The sequence below is a fragment of the Myxine glutinosa genome, chromosome 2 (assembly GCF_964187855.1).
Source record: "Myxine glutinosa chromosome 2, kmMyxGlut1.1, whole genome shotgun sequence".
Classification (NCBI taxonomy): Eukaryota; Metazoa; Chordata; class Myxini; order Myxiniformes; family Myxinidae; genus Myxine; species Myxine glutinosa.
The window spans coordinates 103,879,470-103,894,814 of record NC_136262.1 but is presented as its reverse complement, the minus strand read 5'-3'; the positions used below and the strand labels follow the sequence as shown (position 1 = coordinate 103,894,814).

The window sequence follows — 15,345 nt, the reverse complement described above, 5'->3', positions numbered from 1 at the left end:
GGCCAATGGGTGCACATTTCAAAAATCGACCAATAACAAGAACACCAACAACAACAACAACAACGCGAAGCTCTTGGAGATTGCAGGTAAACATCATTAAAAAATTATCACAAAGTCTTTCGTACAGTCTGATAGCCTCATCGATGTGCTTTTATATCCAGACAGTTTGCATATTGGCAGGACTTGTCAGTATCCTCCTCCTGTATCAAATTCCCTTGTTATTCCTTGTTTATTGTAATTAAAACTGCACTGCAAACTCATTAATTGTTATTTTGTGTATTCGTTTATTCTCTAAAGGCTCATTTCCCTCTTGTAACTTATATTCACTTTTGCTGTAATCTCACCCGGCTTTCAATACCTTTATACACGTGAGATACCACTGAGGGCGTATGCACAGAAAATTGTCAGTTCAATGTGTAATTTTTCCCTCTCGCATTTTAAAACAAAAGTGCGAATGGAAATCGAATTTTAAAGTGCGTGTCGAATTTTAAAGTGCTTGCCTCATGTGCACTTCTCCATGTACGTCATAAAAATCGAGTCTTCAGTGTGAGGAAAAATAACGAATGTGCTCGTGTTTCCGCCGATCGCGAAATCAGGCGTTTTTAATGTGTGTTGTGCTGCACCCATGGAGATTGATTGGTAAAGACCGAGGAATATAGACACTAATTTACCACTTGTGCAGTAGTTGCTTATAGTTTGGGATTGATAGAGAGCAGTGTACTCTTATAATCACTGACGAAGCGTTGAGCAGTGTGAGACTTATTACACTCGGGTTTTTTCGTTGTTGTTTGTTTAGGGATGTTGAACCTTTCAATGGGAAGGACTGTTTCTTCACCAAGGAGACCTACGAGAAGCACGGCTTTAATCCCACCCTAAAGGAACTCTGGTCGTTTTTAAACAGGTGAGCGACGGTGCAAGGTGTATCTCAGCTGCAGCCTTTGCGAGGGTTGGGATGTGCAAGCAAGTTTGCCCTTGTGTCACGTGTTTTATAATTTATATAAACATCGAGTAATGTCTAATGAACACCAAGTGACGACTTTTCGGCGGCACCGGATAGTTTGTGGAAGTGTTGAGCAATGTTTGATCACGAAGCTGAATTTGGAACGCTTGTAGTTGTTGTATTGATTAATAATTTAATGCTTATTAGGTAAACCTCATAAACTAAGGTACACACCATTGTCATGGTGAATCACACGCCGTCATCATGGTGCGTCACACGTGGTGAACTGTCTTCATGGTGCGTCACACGTGGTGAACTGTCTTCATGGTGCGTCACACGTGGTGAACTGTCTTCATGGTGCGTCACACGTGGTGAACTGTCGTCATGGTGCGTCACACGTGGTGAACTGTCGTCATGGTGCGTCACACGTGGTGAACTGTCGTCATGGTGCGTCACACGTGGTGAACTGTCGTCATGGTGCGTCACACGTGGTGAACTGTCGTCATGGTGCGTCACACGTGGTGAACTGTCGTCATGGTGCGTCACACGCCGTCGTCATGCGTCACACGCCGTCGCCATGTCACACACCATCGTCATGGTGAATCACACGCCGTCATCATGGTGAATCGCACACCATCGTCATGGTGAATCACACGCCGTCGTCATGTCACACACCATCGTCATGGTGAATCACATGCCGTCGTTATGCATCACACACCGTCGTCATGGTGCATCACACGCCGTAGTCATGGTGAATCATATGCCGTCGTCATGGTGAATCACACGCCGTCGTCATGGTGAATCACACACCGTCGTCATGGTGAATCACACGCCGTCGTCATGGTGAATCACATGCCGTCGTCATGGTGCATCATACGCTGTCGTCATGGTGCATCACACGTAGTGAACTGTCGTTATGGTGCATCACACGCCGTTGTCATGGTGAATGACACGCCGTCGTCATGCGTCACACCGTCGTCGTGGTGAATCACATGCCGTCGTCATGCGTCACACACCGTCGTCATGGTGAATCACATGCCGTCGTCATGGTGCATCATACGCTGTCGTCATGGTGCATCATACGCTGTCGTCACGGTGCATCACGTGGTGAACTGTCGTCATGGTGCATCACACGCCGTTGTCATGCATCACACGCCGTCGTCATGCATCGCACACCGTCGTCATGCATCGCACACCGTCGTCATGCATCGCACACCGTCGTCATGCGGATCCTAAAAAAAATAAGCGACGAGTAGGGATCCAATGTTTCAGTGGGTAACCCCCTCCCCCCCATCGTTGTGTGGGGCATCAAGAAGAATGGCTGTTTTGGGTTTCAGAGCAAGCGGCTGCTAAATAAGGGAAGAGTGGGGGGCCAAAGTTTGGGGGTTAACCCACCTCCCCCAACCCCCGGGGGTGGATAATGATCCAAATTTGAAAAATTCGAAATTGAAAGATGGAAGACAGAGCGATGCTGTGGACCATCAAATAGAAGGGGTGTCGGGTTTTAGAACAATCCGCTGGTAAATAAGGGACAAGTAGGGACCCGAAGTTTCAGTGTTTCCTCATTGAGATTCACACATGGACATGCAATATGTTTGTGATGTGCAACATGCAGTCATTCGATAAACCTGTCGGCGCGCCGAGTCGTACACAGAACGTACAAGTGGAAGTCGGAGATTTTCAAGAAGAGTCCGTTGTAATGTGGCGACCAATCACCCAATGTATGACAGCGATTGACTCCTTTGAGTTCATGTCATGTGGTCGGCATATGCATGCGAATGTGATAACTGTGTGAGAAAAAATGGATGCTTGCTAAAGATGCAAAAATTAAAACCCAACACGTATGTAGGAAAATCCCATCAATAAGCATCCCTCCTTGTAGGGATTAAAAGAAAATACACGCCCAGTGCATTCATTGGCGGAAACACTGTCGGCATTGCATGACATTGAATTGTTTGAGCATCTTGTCCATGAGCAGCTAGATAATTGTATCAATTTTAAGGGTTTAAGGAAAAAATGGTGTTTTATGGAATCCCCCCCCCCCCCCCCCCCCCCTCCTCTCACCCCTCACACCCCTCACTCCTCCATTCTATGTTTGTTTCATGTCACAGGCCCTCACAGGATGTTGAAGAAACAGTACCTTCCATGGAAATCGCAGATTCCAAGACTTCACTCGAGAGCAAAGATTCCACCCGGCCTCCAGACGAGGCAAATGTAGGCCCATTGGGGAATGTGCTGGAAGCGGAAGTAAAGGGACACATTGAGGAGAACTCCAAGCTAATGCAGCATCCAAATCCTATGGGGCTGCTGCCGCCGCCACGAGTGCCCTTCCCACGTCTCTCCAGCCTATCGCATGCCGAGCACAGGCAATTCCTTTTCTTCCTGCATCGCTATGGAAGTTCTATTCCACGCTGCCCTTCACATTTCCGGGGTGATATCCACGAGTTCCACCAGTACTTGGTGAGTGATTGAAGCTGTGAGCATCTCAAGTTCAGTTATGAGTGCGCTTCAGAAATTATTTATTTTCCTCGAGCGTGGTTGTTGGCGTATACAGCACATGTACAGGACCTCGTTGATGTCATGGTTTCTTCAAAAATATTGTTTGAGATTGAGGTACGGTAAAAACGGGTGTGTGTCGGTCGGAATCATCGCTGACATTTTTGAAAACCCATTTAGGAATTTGAATTTGGTAATACAACAAATAGTAATGGTAGTTGATCAAATAATAAACATTATTGAATGGTTAGATTAACAAAGTATCCAGTATGGATAAGCTAACGCAGCAGGCATTGGCAGGAACAAGAAAGAGAGTACACTTGGCAGGAAGAGATGATTTGTTTGCTTTACTATTGGGCCTGTTGCAAATTTTCATTGCTTTCACGGCCTCTTGGCATACCTGCCTGCTTGTTGTTTCTCGTTGTTATTACTACTAGGGCGTGCCCGCACGTACGTGCTTGCCCGTACGTGCGTGCAAAAAAACATGCGTGCAAACAACAACAACAAAAAAAAAACTTTGAAACCACGTGGCAGTAACGACCACAGAACCCCCCCCTCTATTTACATGAAATGGTTTGGTCCATTCGCAAAGCCAAAGCGAACGGCTTGCGAGTACGGTGACCATACCTTGGGAACCACTTGTCCGATTAATTTCAAACCTTGAAAAGGCACATCCTCGGGTCCCCAGCAATATACCTGGCAAGTTTCAAGTATATCGGACCGGTAGTTGTCGAGAAACAGCGGTCGCATACAGACAGACACACAGAGATTACTGGAATTATAGAGAGATTAGTATTAATTAATGTATGCTTTGTTACAACTAGGACGTGCCCGTACGTGGGTGCCCGTTCCTTGCCAAAAAAAAAAAAAAAATGTCTTCGCCCATGCATGCATGGGCGTGCCCATGGGCCCATGGGCGTGCCCGTAAGTGCGTGATGTGACCGTACAATGAATGTATCGTCCCGACGCTGCAGCTCGGATGGCGCTGCAGTTAATCGGGCCTGTATCGGCAGAGTTATTATAAACGTGTACTACAATCGATCGTACCTTACAGCGTCTGCTCGCCACGTTCAGCATCAGTACGTCGTCACTATGACTATCCGTAAGTCCGGAAGTCCGGAAGTGACGTCCTCATTTGACTGTCCGGAAGGTCGCATATCGCAGTTACGATGAATCGCAAATTAGTTTTAAAACATAGTTTAACGCCAACATAGCGCCAACATAGTTTGCCAACGTGAAATAAATGAATACGCTCTCAAATGTGCCGTCCGAGGCAGAGTCTGTTCGCCACGTTCGGCACACGTGATAGCTCGCTGCTCTCTGATTGGTTGAATCGTTTTTTGGACATAGCTCGGTAACTACTTCTCCGATTAATATGAAACCTTGAAAAGGCACATCCTCAGGTCCCCAGCAATATACCTGGCAAGTTTCAAGTATATCGGACCCGTGGTTGTCGAGAAACAGCGGTCACAGACACACATACACACACACATACACACACACATACACACACACATACACACACACATACACACAGAGATTACTGGAATTATAGATAGACTAGGACGTGCCCGTACGTGGGTGCCCGTTCCTTGCCAAAAAAAAAAAAAAAAATGTCTTCGCCCATGCATGCATGGGCGTGCCCATGGGCCCATGGGCGTGCCCGTAAGTGCGTGATGTGACCGTACAATGAATGTATCGTCCCGACGCCGCAGCTCGGATGGCGCTGCAGTTAATCGGGCCTGTATCGGCAGAGTTATTATAAACGTGTACTACAATCGATCGTACCTTACAGCGTCTGCTCACCACGTTCAGCATCAGTACGTCGTCACTATGACTATCCGTAAGTCCGGAAGTGACGTCCTCATTTGACTGTCCGGAAGGTCGCATATCGCAGTTACGATGAATCGCAAATTAGTTTTAATTAGTTTTAAAACATAGTTTAACGCCAACATAGCGCCAACATAGTTTGCCAACGTGAAATAAATGAATACGCTCTCAAATGTGCCGTCCGAGGCAGAGTCTGTTCGCCACGTTCGGCACACGTGATAGCTCGCTGCTCTCTGATTGGTTGAATCGTTTTTTGGACATAGCTCGGTAACTACTTCTCCGATTAATATGAAACCTTGAAAAGGCACATCCTCAGGTCCCCAGCAATATACCTGGCAAGTTTCAAGTATATCGGACCTGTGGTTGTCGAGAAACAGCGGTCACAGACACACAGACACACACACATACACACACACATACACACACACATACACACACACATACACACAGAGATTACTGGAATTATAGATAGATGGTATCATTGTTTTTGTTATTTCTTTTCCAATTAGAATTCCATGCTGTGGAAGGACGTATTAAGCTGCTCTATACACTTTAATATGTCGTGCGTTTAAATCATTGGAATTATTCTGGATTATTTGTAGTTAATTATCCTATCAAGCCTGGTGTTGGCTTAGCGGTTAGGGTGCCGGCTTGGGATCCTAGGATCCTGGGTTCGAATTCCGATCGATCGCTGAATTAACGCCAGGGTGGTTGACTCAGCCTGTAATCCTTCCGAGGTCGGCAAATTGAGTACCAGCTTGCTGGGATGAACGATCACGGTGTGTACCCCGGTTTAGAATAGGTACACCGTATCCCTGCGCATCGTAAGAGCGTGACCAAGGGTTGGCGTCAGGAAGGGCATCCGGCCATAAAATCATTGCCTCAAACAGGGAACCATGATTGTCATGGAGCCCGCAAGGCTAACCCCCGCTCTGGTGGGGAAAAATGGCCTTAAAACGATCATTCATTCATTCGTATCCTAACCAACACAATAGTCAGGTTCACTATGTTTTTTCGTTCAAAATTTTGGTAGATTAGCAAAATTATACATTTCTGGAATACTCAGAGCATGAGGAATCCAAAAATTAATGTTGGCATTTGCGTAAACACCTTTGCGAAAATGACACTCAGGACAGTGATGAAGATCTGTAAAAGCATGTTCCTGAACGGTGTAGACATAGTAGATCCTGTGTATAGGACTTATAGTTCAATCTGATACTAACAAGGCTGCTTTCTTGCTTTATAAACCCATACCTATAACTTCAAAGGACTTGCAATATCATGTATTATGTAATACAGTTATATCACAAATATAAAGACAATGGTTTTCAATTACCTTTGTTTGTTGCTTTTCTATAATCCTGAGCGCTATTTTGAGGCCTTTATTGGATTCCTTAACCCAGAAAACATAGGATTAGCATATTTAATTAAGTCTCTAGGTTGACTAGAAGCCGAGATCGCGCAAAATATTTATTTTATGGCGGCCATTTTGAAAATCCAAAATGGCGGCCATGCAGGTGTCTGTGCAAATGCCAACATTGATTTTCAGATTCTCCATGCTCTGATGATTCCAAAAATGTACAGGTTTGCTAATCCCAAAATTTTGAACGAAATTATATTTGTTAACATAGTGAACCTGACTCTTCATCACTGTCCTGAGTGTCATTTTCGCAAAGGTGTTTACGCAAATGTAAACATTAATTTTTGGATTCCTCATGCTCTGAGTATTCCAGAAATGTATAGTTTTGCTAATCTACCAAAATTTTGAACGAAATTATATTTGTTAACATAGTGAACCTGACTCTTCATCACTGTCCTGAGTGTCATTTTCGCAAAGGTGTCTACGCAAATGTAAACATTAATTTTTGGATTCCTCATGCTCTGAGTATTCCAGAAATGTATAGTTTTGCTAATCTACCAAAATTTTGAACGAAATTATATTTGTTAACATAGTGAACCTGACTCTTCATCACTATCCTGAGTGTCATTTTCGCAAAGGTGTTTACGCAAATGTAAACATTAATTTTTGGATTCCTCATGCTCTGAGTATTCCAGAAATGTATAGTTTTGCTAATCTACCAAAAGTTTGAACGAAATTATATTTGTTAACATAGTGAACCTGACTACAAGAGATCATGATGATCATTTTGGTGTGTCACATTCCACGTCAGAAAGCGCCAGTAGAACTCCACAAAAAACATGACGCACGCGCACACACACACACACACACACACACACACACACACACACACACACACACACACACACACACACACACACACCTCATTTTTTCATTTGTTCCTCAAAATTCGATCTCTCTTTTATACACAGACACAGACACAGACACACACACACATGAAATTTTTTTTTTAAAATAAAATGAATAGTTATTGACTCAAGACATTCCAGCTTTTCATTTTTTATTATTTTGTTAAAATGTCTATAAAAAAACAATCCACTTTGACATTATGGGGTAGCACGGTCTACCTGTTTTCCTCCTACCTTGCTGCTCCCTCAACCAATCTGCTCTCTTTGACATTCTTTCTTCCCCCATCCGCACCAAATGTCCAGACCATCTCAGCCGGCATTTCACCAATCTCCCCGTCAAGCTCATCTGCACAGCAATCTCCTCTCTCAGTTCATCCATTCTCCTTCTATCCACCCTCTTCATTCCCGCGATCTTCCTTACCCAGTTGTTCTCGCAAACCTGCAGCCTCTGTTGTTGTCTCTCAGTCCGTGCCACCATCTCCAGGCTGTAAAGGTAGGCTGGCGTTATGCATGACATAACGTCATGTTCATTACTTTCATATTCATTACGTGTTCATTACATTCATACATGTTCATTACGTCACGTTCATAACGTCATGACACCTTCCCTATCAATCTCTTTGAAATATTTCTATCGGCCATTACTCCCTCCATCCTCCTCCGCACCTCTGCCTCTGACTTCCCATCCCCGGTCATTGTTCTCCCCAGGTATTCAAAGCTATTTCCTTGTCTGATCTCTTTCCTTTCCAACCTGATATTCATTTCTTTTCTCTGCTGCCCAACCCAAATCACCTCTGTCTTCTCCACGCTAGTTTTCAGCCCATGCTTCTCAAATGCCTCCTTCCACTACCCCCAGTACTTCCTGCATCTCCCGCCCACTCTCCACCACAACAGCCAAATCGTCCACATACAATATCCTCCCCAAAATATCTTTCATGTTTACGTTCCTGCTTACCAGCTCCCTCATGATAAACAGGAGTCAGCTGAGAGCGCTTCCTTGTCTCAAACCGATGTTCACACTGAACAAATCCGACATCCCAGTACCAACCAAAACTCTTCCTTTCATTCCCTTTTACAGTATATCCCTTCCATCAACCTAACTTCTGCTTCCATTATTCCACTTCTGCTCCCATTACTCCCATCCAACGACAGATGGGATGTAATGCCCCTGTACTCTCAGTGTTGCCATCACCATCTCCCATGGGACAGCGTCGTTCTCGAGATCCACAAATCCCTATGCCATTTCACCTTGCACCCCCAACCTCGTCTCCACCAGCTGTCTCAGCATGAACATCCCATCTGTCATTCCCCCTACCTTTTCTGAACCCCTGCTGCTCTTCACCGATCTCCTCCACACTCTTCCTTATCCTCCTGTCCAGAACCCTTGCACCTTCATGACATGACTAATGTCACTAAGGTCTCGTTTGATCACAGCCTCCTCTTTAAATTCGGATTTGGACAGGATTTCCCAGTGGGGCAAATGTAACCAGGTCAAGTTTAATGCTTCTAAAACTCAATTTCTTCCCATCTATCTCTCTATATATCTATCTATATCTCTATCTCTATCTCTCTCTCTCTCTCTCTCTCGAAAACCCCTCTCTCTCTCTCTCTCTCTCTCGAAAACCCCTCTCTCTCTCTCTCTCGAAAACCCCTCTCTCTCTCTCTCGAAAACCCCTCTCTCTCTCTCTCGAAAACCCCTCTCTCTCTCTCGAAAACCCCTCTCTCTCTCTCTCGAAAACCCCTCTCTCTTTCTCTCGAAAACCCCTCTCTCTCTCTCGAAAACCCCTCTCAACTCTCCAATCTCCTTTGAAAACTCCACAATTGCACCATGCGAGTCAATAAACCTACTAGGTATTACCCTAACATCAAATTTATCCTGGAATCCACACATTACACAAATAGTTAAGTCTGCCTCGAAGAAACTGGGAGTCCTGTTCAGATGTTGAATATTCTTCTTCTCTCAACAGTTGCTTCAACTATATAAAGGATTGATTCGTCCTTGTATAGAGTACGGCTCTCACATCTGGGGAGGTTCTAGTTCCACATACTTACTGGACAGAATTGAATCAAAATTAATCCGACTTATCAACTCTCCCAATCTGACCTCAAAACTCGACCCTCTCAAATTATGTCACAAAGTTGGTTCTCTTTCTCTTTTCTACAGATATTATTTCGGTTTCTGCTCCCAATAACTTGCTGCTTGTGTACCTCCATCATTAGCGAGACCACGGAATACTCAACAAGCCACGACATCGTATGATTATTGTGTGGCCGTTGGAAACTCAAGGGTGGGCAATTATGTTTATTTCTTCCCCTCTACTGCCAAACTATGGAACTCTTTGCCTTCTCATGTCTTTCCAAACATTTACGACCTTCCCCTTTTCAAAAAGCAGATTTTTTTTACTTCCTCAAAAACTCTTAGACTATTCTCTCTTTCTTCACTTTTCGATCAATGCAGCTCTTTTATTTAAGGCCTAGCCTCGATGAGGACTATATGGTCCATGACTGGAGCCTTCAACATAAAAAATAAGTGTAATGCCCCTCTACTTCCCCGGATCTTGAACATCCCCCTTCACCTTCCATATCCGCACAATTAACCTTGTCCTCCACCCCTCTGGAATTCACCCATTCATTGTTTGAAGACAATTGCTTCACCCCAGGATTCTGTGTACCAGGGGAAGAAGATAGGTATTGTAACTGCAGATGAGATGGGATAAATCTGTACACCATGGACAGCAAGCTTGTGTTGAAGAATTCCCAAGCAGTGTTAATATCAGGAGAGATGTAAATGAAAGAAAGACCAGTCTTGACATCAGAGGGCAGCTTGTGCTATCATACTCTACTGTGACAATAGCCATGGAGATGTTGACTCTTACAAGCACATTATCAGTTGAACCTAGTGGGGGGCCGGGCAGTTGAGAACCTGATTCAGTTTATTGACGTGTGCAGACCGTTCTTATACTGGACAGGGTCAGATGAGACATTTTGTTTGATATGACAGAAGTGAAACAGCTGTTACGGTTTATGGAGGAATGGGATATCGTGACGTCACTGGGATAATTGGTGCAATCTTCTCATTGAATTGCCCAAAAGAAGAATGTCATCAATGAAGACAAATTGAATGTGGATGAAGGAAGAAAATTTGAGATTATTACCAATGTTGGGTGGGTTGGGGTTTATGCGATCTCAACAAAACGTGTCTTAGATGACAACTTGAGAGGCAAAAATGAGAAGGAACATCTGGGAAGATGTTAAAGCGATTTATAGTTCAGATATATCATGCACAGAATATGTAGCTTTCAATTGCTCCATTTATCAATGAGTCGATGTGGGATACTTGAATCTCTTGGAATTATCCATTAACTCGCTTTACCTAAGAGCACCGCCATGTCATGTCATGCCTCGTCATGCCTCATCCATACCCACGATCTCGTCTACTCCCATTCGCCCGACCGAACTCTTAATTGCAGGTTACTGTGTTTCCTACCCTCCTCTCTCCCTCGTACCTTGTTTGTTCTTTCAGTTGCTTGTTTTGTCGAACTGTGTCCCCACTCTCAATGCGTTGCCATTTCCTCCTCTGTTTCTGTGCTCTTCCATGAGCCTAGATTTTGTATATCAAAAAATATGGCTCATAAAATATGTGATGGTGAATTCTAATTTGGATTAAGCTGTCATGTAAAGCAGTAAAGCTAACTCCATGTGCTTATTTGGTATTCCCGTGCCTAATTGGTATTCCGGTGTCTATCCGCTATCATAGTGGCTTGGTTATTAATATGCATGAGCTGCGCAAGTGGTATCGTTCATTGGCCTGAAGTTATGGGCAACCTGTCCATCTGTCATTGCATTCGGAACCACTCAGTTGATTCTGCTACACTTTTACTAGTCCCCAACCGGTGTACACCGGAGGGGACTATAGGTTTGCACTCCGTCCCTCCGTCCGTCATGCAAAGAACAGCTTTCCGGACTTTTTTTCTAAACTCTTAATGCTAATGATTTCAAACTTGGTACATGGTTTCCTCATGATAAGTTACAGATCAAGTTCGAACTTCACGACGTTTCGATCATTTTTGACAAAGTTATGGCACTTTGAACTTTGGTAATTTCCCCAACAGTTTTCCAGACTATAATTTGGAGTGTGGTAAGTCAAAGCTATTAATATTCCGTTTTAACTCTAATTTACATTCTGTTTCCACTTTTAGTGAGAAGTAGGGGTCTGTGCAACCATTCATCAACTTTATTTGGTGCAAATTGGATAATATTTAGCCAAGTTACCTCAGACCTTGAGTTGGTAATTATATAATTCACACATAGTGCAATACTTGCAGGCTGCTCCACGGAGTGACCTTGCGGGCTTATTTTAACTCCGATTTATATTCTTTTCCCCCTTTTAGTGAGAAGTAGGGGTCTGTGCAACCATTCATGAACTTTATTTGGTGCAAATCGGATAATTTTTAGCCGAGTTACCTCAGACCGTGAGTTGGTAATTATATAATTCACACAGTGCAATACGTGCAGGCTGCCCCAACAGTTTTCCGGACGACAGACTGCCGGTAGGGGACATGTATTGCAGCACAATACTCAGAATGCTTGTTTTTTTTTTGTTTTTTTTGTATACAAGATCGAGGCTCTTGTATGAGCTAACATTAATCACAGGGGAAAAAAATGGACACATAAAACATATAATAAAGGGAGCGGGAGAGAAGGTGGGGAGAGAGAGGGAAGCACACAAGTACAACAGTACAGAACAGGGACATCGGGAGATCTGTGGGTGGGAGGCATGGGAAGGGAAGGGTGGGAGAGGTATAAAACACATGGACACTGCTAGGACTTCCAGGAAAGAAGTTGGTATTTAAAAAAAGTGGATCTGGAGTGAATTAACGGGGGTAGAAAAGATCAAGGTTTTGGATGGGGGAAGATAAGAGATGTTTTAAAGAGTTTTAAAGACCTGGAGGGAGGAGTGGGATTGAAGAGAGTGAGGGAGTTTGTTCCAGAGGCAGGAGAAAAGAGGAATGAAAGAGAGAAGGTGAGCAGAGAGTCTTGATTTTGGCAATTTCACCAGAAGAGGGTTGCTGGCAGATCTTATGCGACCTGCAGGAATATTTGGGGGACAGAGCACAGACAGAGCTGGGGGAGCAAGGCGGGAGAGGAGTCGGTAGAAGACAAAGTCCACCAACCTGCCTGCGGTGAGTGAGTGAAAGGCCCTCAGTTAGCTTCATCGCGGGAGATTCCAAATACACTTCTTGTACTCCAAATTCCAAATACTTTACACTTTTAAATAATCTCTTTTTTTGCGAGACGGTTGTAATATTAATTAGAATCCTATTTTTCGCCATGGCTGAGAGAAATGAGGTGTGGTTAAAAAGAGACTGGCAGCCTCTCTGTCCCTCTCTCTCAAACGAAGCAGCAGGTAGTGCCATTCACACCACCCATAGGCATTTCATATTGCATTGGTCACAGTGCCAAATAAACCTATGCTGTGCAGCAGTTTTGCCCTTTTGGGCCTTATCAGATTGTAACTGACGATGTGCTTCATGTTATCAAGAGCAGAATGCTTTGGCTGCCATTGTTGTGATGTTCGGTTATCCTGAACAGTCACACACAATTCTATACCATTCTCTTTCTCACTTTTGTTTTGGTTCTCAATGCTCTTTTTATTTTCCACGCAAACCTTTGGAGTTTTTTGCTTGTAACTTTATATATTTATTTGGCTTTGTTTTCATTCCAGGAGCTGAAGCATCGGGTGGCAGAGGAGGCTTTGGAGTTTTTGAAATATGCTCACAATGCTGCCAAGCAGTGCTTTCAAGATTACGAGTTGCTGGGACCTGAGCCATTGAGATTTACTGAGGTACTTGCTGTTCACGCCCGCAGTTCTTCCCCGAGGGTTGGTATTTCTAAAGCCGACAGAAAGAGAACCCTTCTACCCACCTCCGCCCCTCCCCAAAAAAAGGCTTTTTTTTTTTTCAGGTGTTGGTTTACTCTTAATAGACCTTTGTCCCCTCTCCGGCTCACCCTCTCGTGTCGGCTTCCTTTTCTTCAGGAATATTTTGTGGAATGTGCCAAGAGGGTTCAGAGTTATCCACGGTACTACTCACTTGAACAAACGCTGTGCTTTTCTGCGGGTCTGGGTCCTTTGCTTGAATTCCAACATGAAAAGACTCTGCTTTCACTGGTGAGCGGGATAGCTGGTGGATGTGACCTGACAAATTGTGGTGTGGTATTGTCGATTGACCTCACAAAGTACGTATGTAGACGACGTATGCAGATATGCAACGAGATACTCACAATTGTAAAGAAATGCAAAGGTCTTTTTTCAAATTTTCATCATGGTAAAGGTGAAGTAAAGTTAAACTTAATTTACCATTTCATGGTAAAGGAATGGTAGAGATTGTGTTCGTATCATAGATGATGAATAAAGTGATATATTGAATTAATGGGGTGTGGAAAAGGACAGGCATGATGAACCAAGTGGCCGACACGCCCACAGGAAATTAGGAACACCCTAGCCGCAGAATCGACGTGATGACATCGCCTTGGGTTTGAAGCTGCCAAACGGAAATGCAACAAAGGCCAGGCTTCAGTGTTATGTATATGAAGTCTAAAATTGTCTCAAGGCCAGCACTTATCAGCTTATCAGAGACAAGACACTTGGGGCATGAAATCAGCTGGTGTGTCGCATCTTGTGAGAAGATCCTGTTTGATTCACCATAAAAGTAAGGCAGACAAACATTTTTTGATTTCATTTTCTCACTTTGTTGTTGCTGCTGCTTAAGGCCTACCCACCAAGAAAAGGACATGTGAAGGTCTACCTCCTAAATACCAGAATGCCCACAAATACAGCGAAGCAAGTCTGGTTAGTTGAAAATAAAAAGTGTGCAGAATAAATGAAGGCTAGGGGGGAATATAAAATTATTATCACGTCTACCCTGTAGTGAAGACCTCAGGGTGACGGATGGCCAAATGAGCTTTAACTCCAAGGCGTATACCCCAAAATATGGCGGTGTTATCTCTTTGGCATGCGTGGGAGAGGGCCTGCACAGACGGACACGATGGGGGTGTATCCGAACCCACGAAAAATAAACGTACAAGACAGGCACGACAAAGAAATGCAATAAATAATGGGTTTAATGAAAATAACGCAGGCAATAAAAATGAATGCACTGTACTAAAATTCCTAAATGAGGGACCCTCCATACGGACTCGTATACAGACACAGGGAGAAATAAAATAAAAGAGAATGGTGTGGTGAGGTGGCCGATACTCAGCCTGCTCCAACGAGGACAAGCGTGGATGGTCCCCGAGTCTCCGCAAGGGAGCGCACAAGATGGTGTGAATTGCCACACGGCACCCTGAGCCATGAAGCGGCAGCAACCCGTCCTCCTCCTCCGGTGGTTCCACGCTCCGCAAAGCTCCCCTCACGATACCGACTCTATCCCGAACCGCTCTTGCCCAGCCTTTTCTTTCACAAGCACACACGAGCCAGGAAAATGCAACCGCCAGAGGGAGAGCAATATGCAACCGTCCGCCATGCAGCCAGCACCAGAGAGAGAGAAAATGGCGGGATGTTTGCTTTTTCTTCCTCCGTTCTTGAAGGTTCCCTCTGACGCCACGCTCACTCCAATCATCACGTGCGATTCAATCACCGCATCGCTCCTCAACCAATCCTCATTCGGGGCCTGGCCTCACGGCCATTCTTGACGCCCATCGAGAATGTTCGGCTGGGCGGGGTCGTAATGTCAGGGTACCGGCGGCGATTATCGTGGTTGTAATTATGTACCGATTGCATGTCTGGCCGAGTGAGTGTTATAAGAACA

The 15,345-nt window shown here is 44.5% G+C and overlaps 1 protein-coding gene across 4 annotated transcripts in view; it reads left to right on the top strand.

The window, feature by feature from the left end:
- Positions 1–535: 535 nt before the first annotated feature.
- ICE2 (interactor of little elongation complex ELL subunit 2) overlaps positions 536–15,345 on the top strand; it is a 62,073-nt gene continuing 47,263 nt past the window's right edge. For all 4 annotated transcript variants that reach the window (XR_010983341.2, XR_010983343.2, XR_010983344.2 and 1 more), the window contains exons 1-5: positions 536–639; positions 797–901; positions 3,052–3,400; positions 13,260–13,379; positions 13,572–13,703. Coding sequence is in view for 1 of the 4 variants with exons in the window: in XM_068107603.2 (XP_067963704.2) it covers positions 626–639; positions 797–901; positions 3,052–3,400; positions 13,260–13,379; positions 13,572–13,703 (720 nt within the window). In the remaining 3 variants the exon portion in view is untranslated. The remainder of the gene's footprint in view (positions 640–796; positions 902–3,051; positions 3,401–13,259; positions 13,380–13,571; positions 13,704–15,345) is intronic.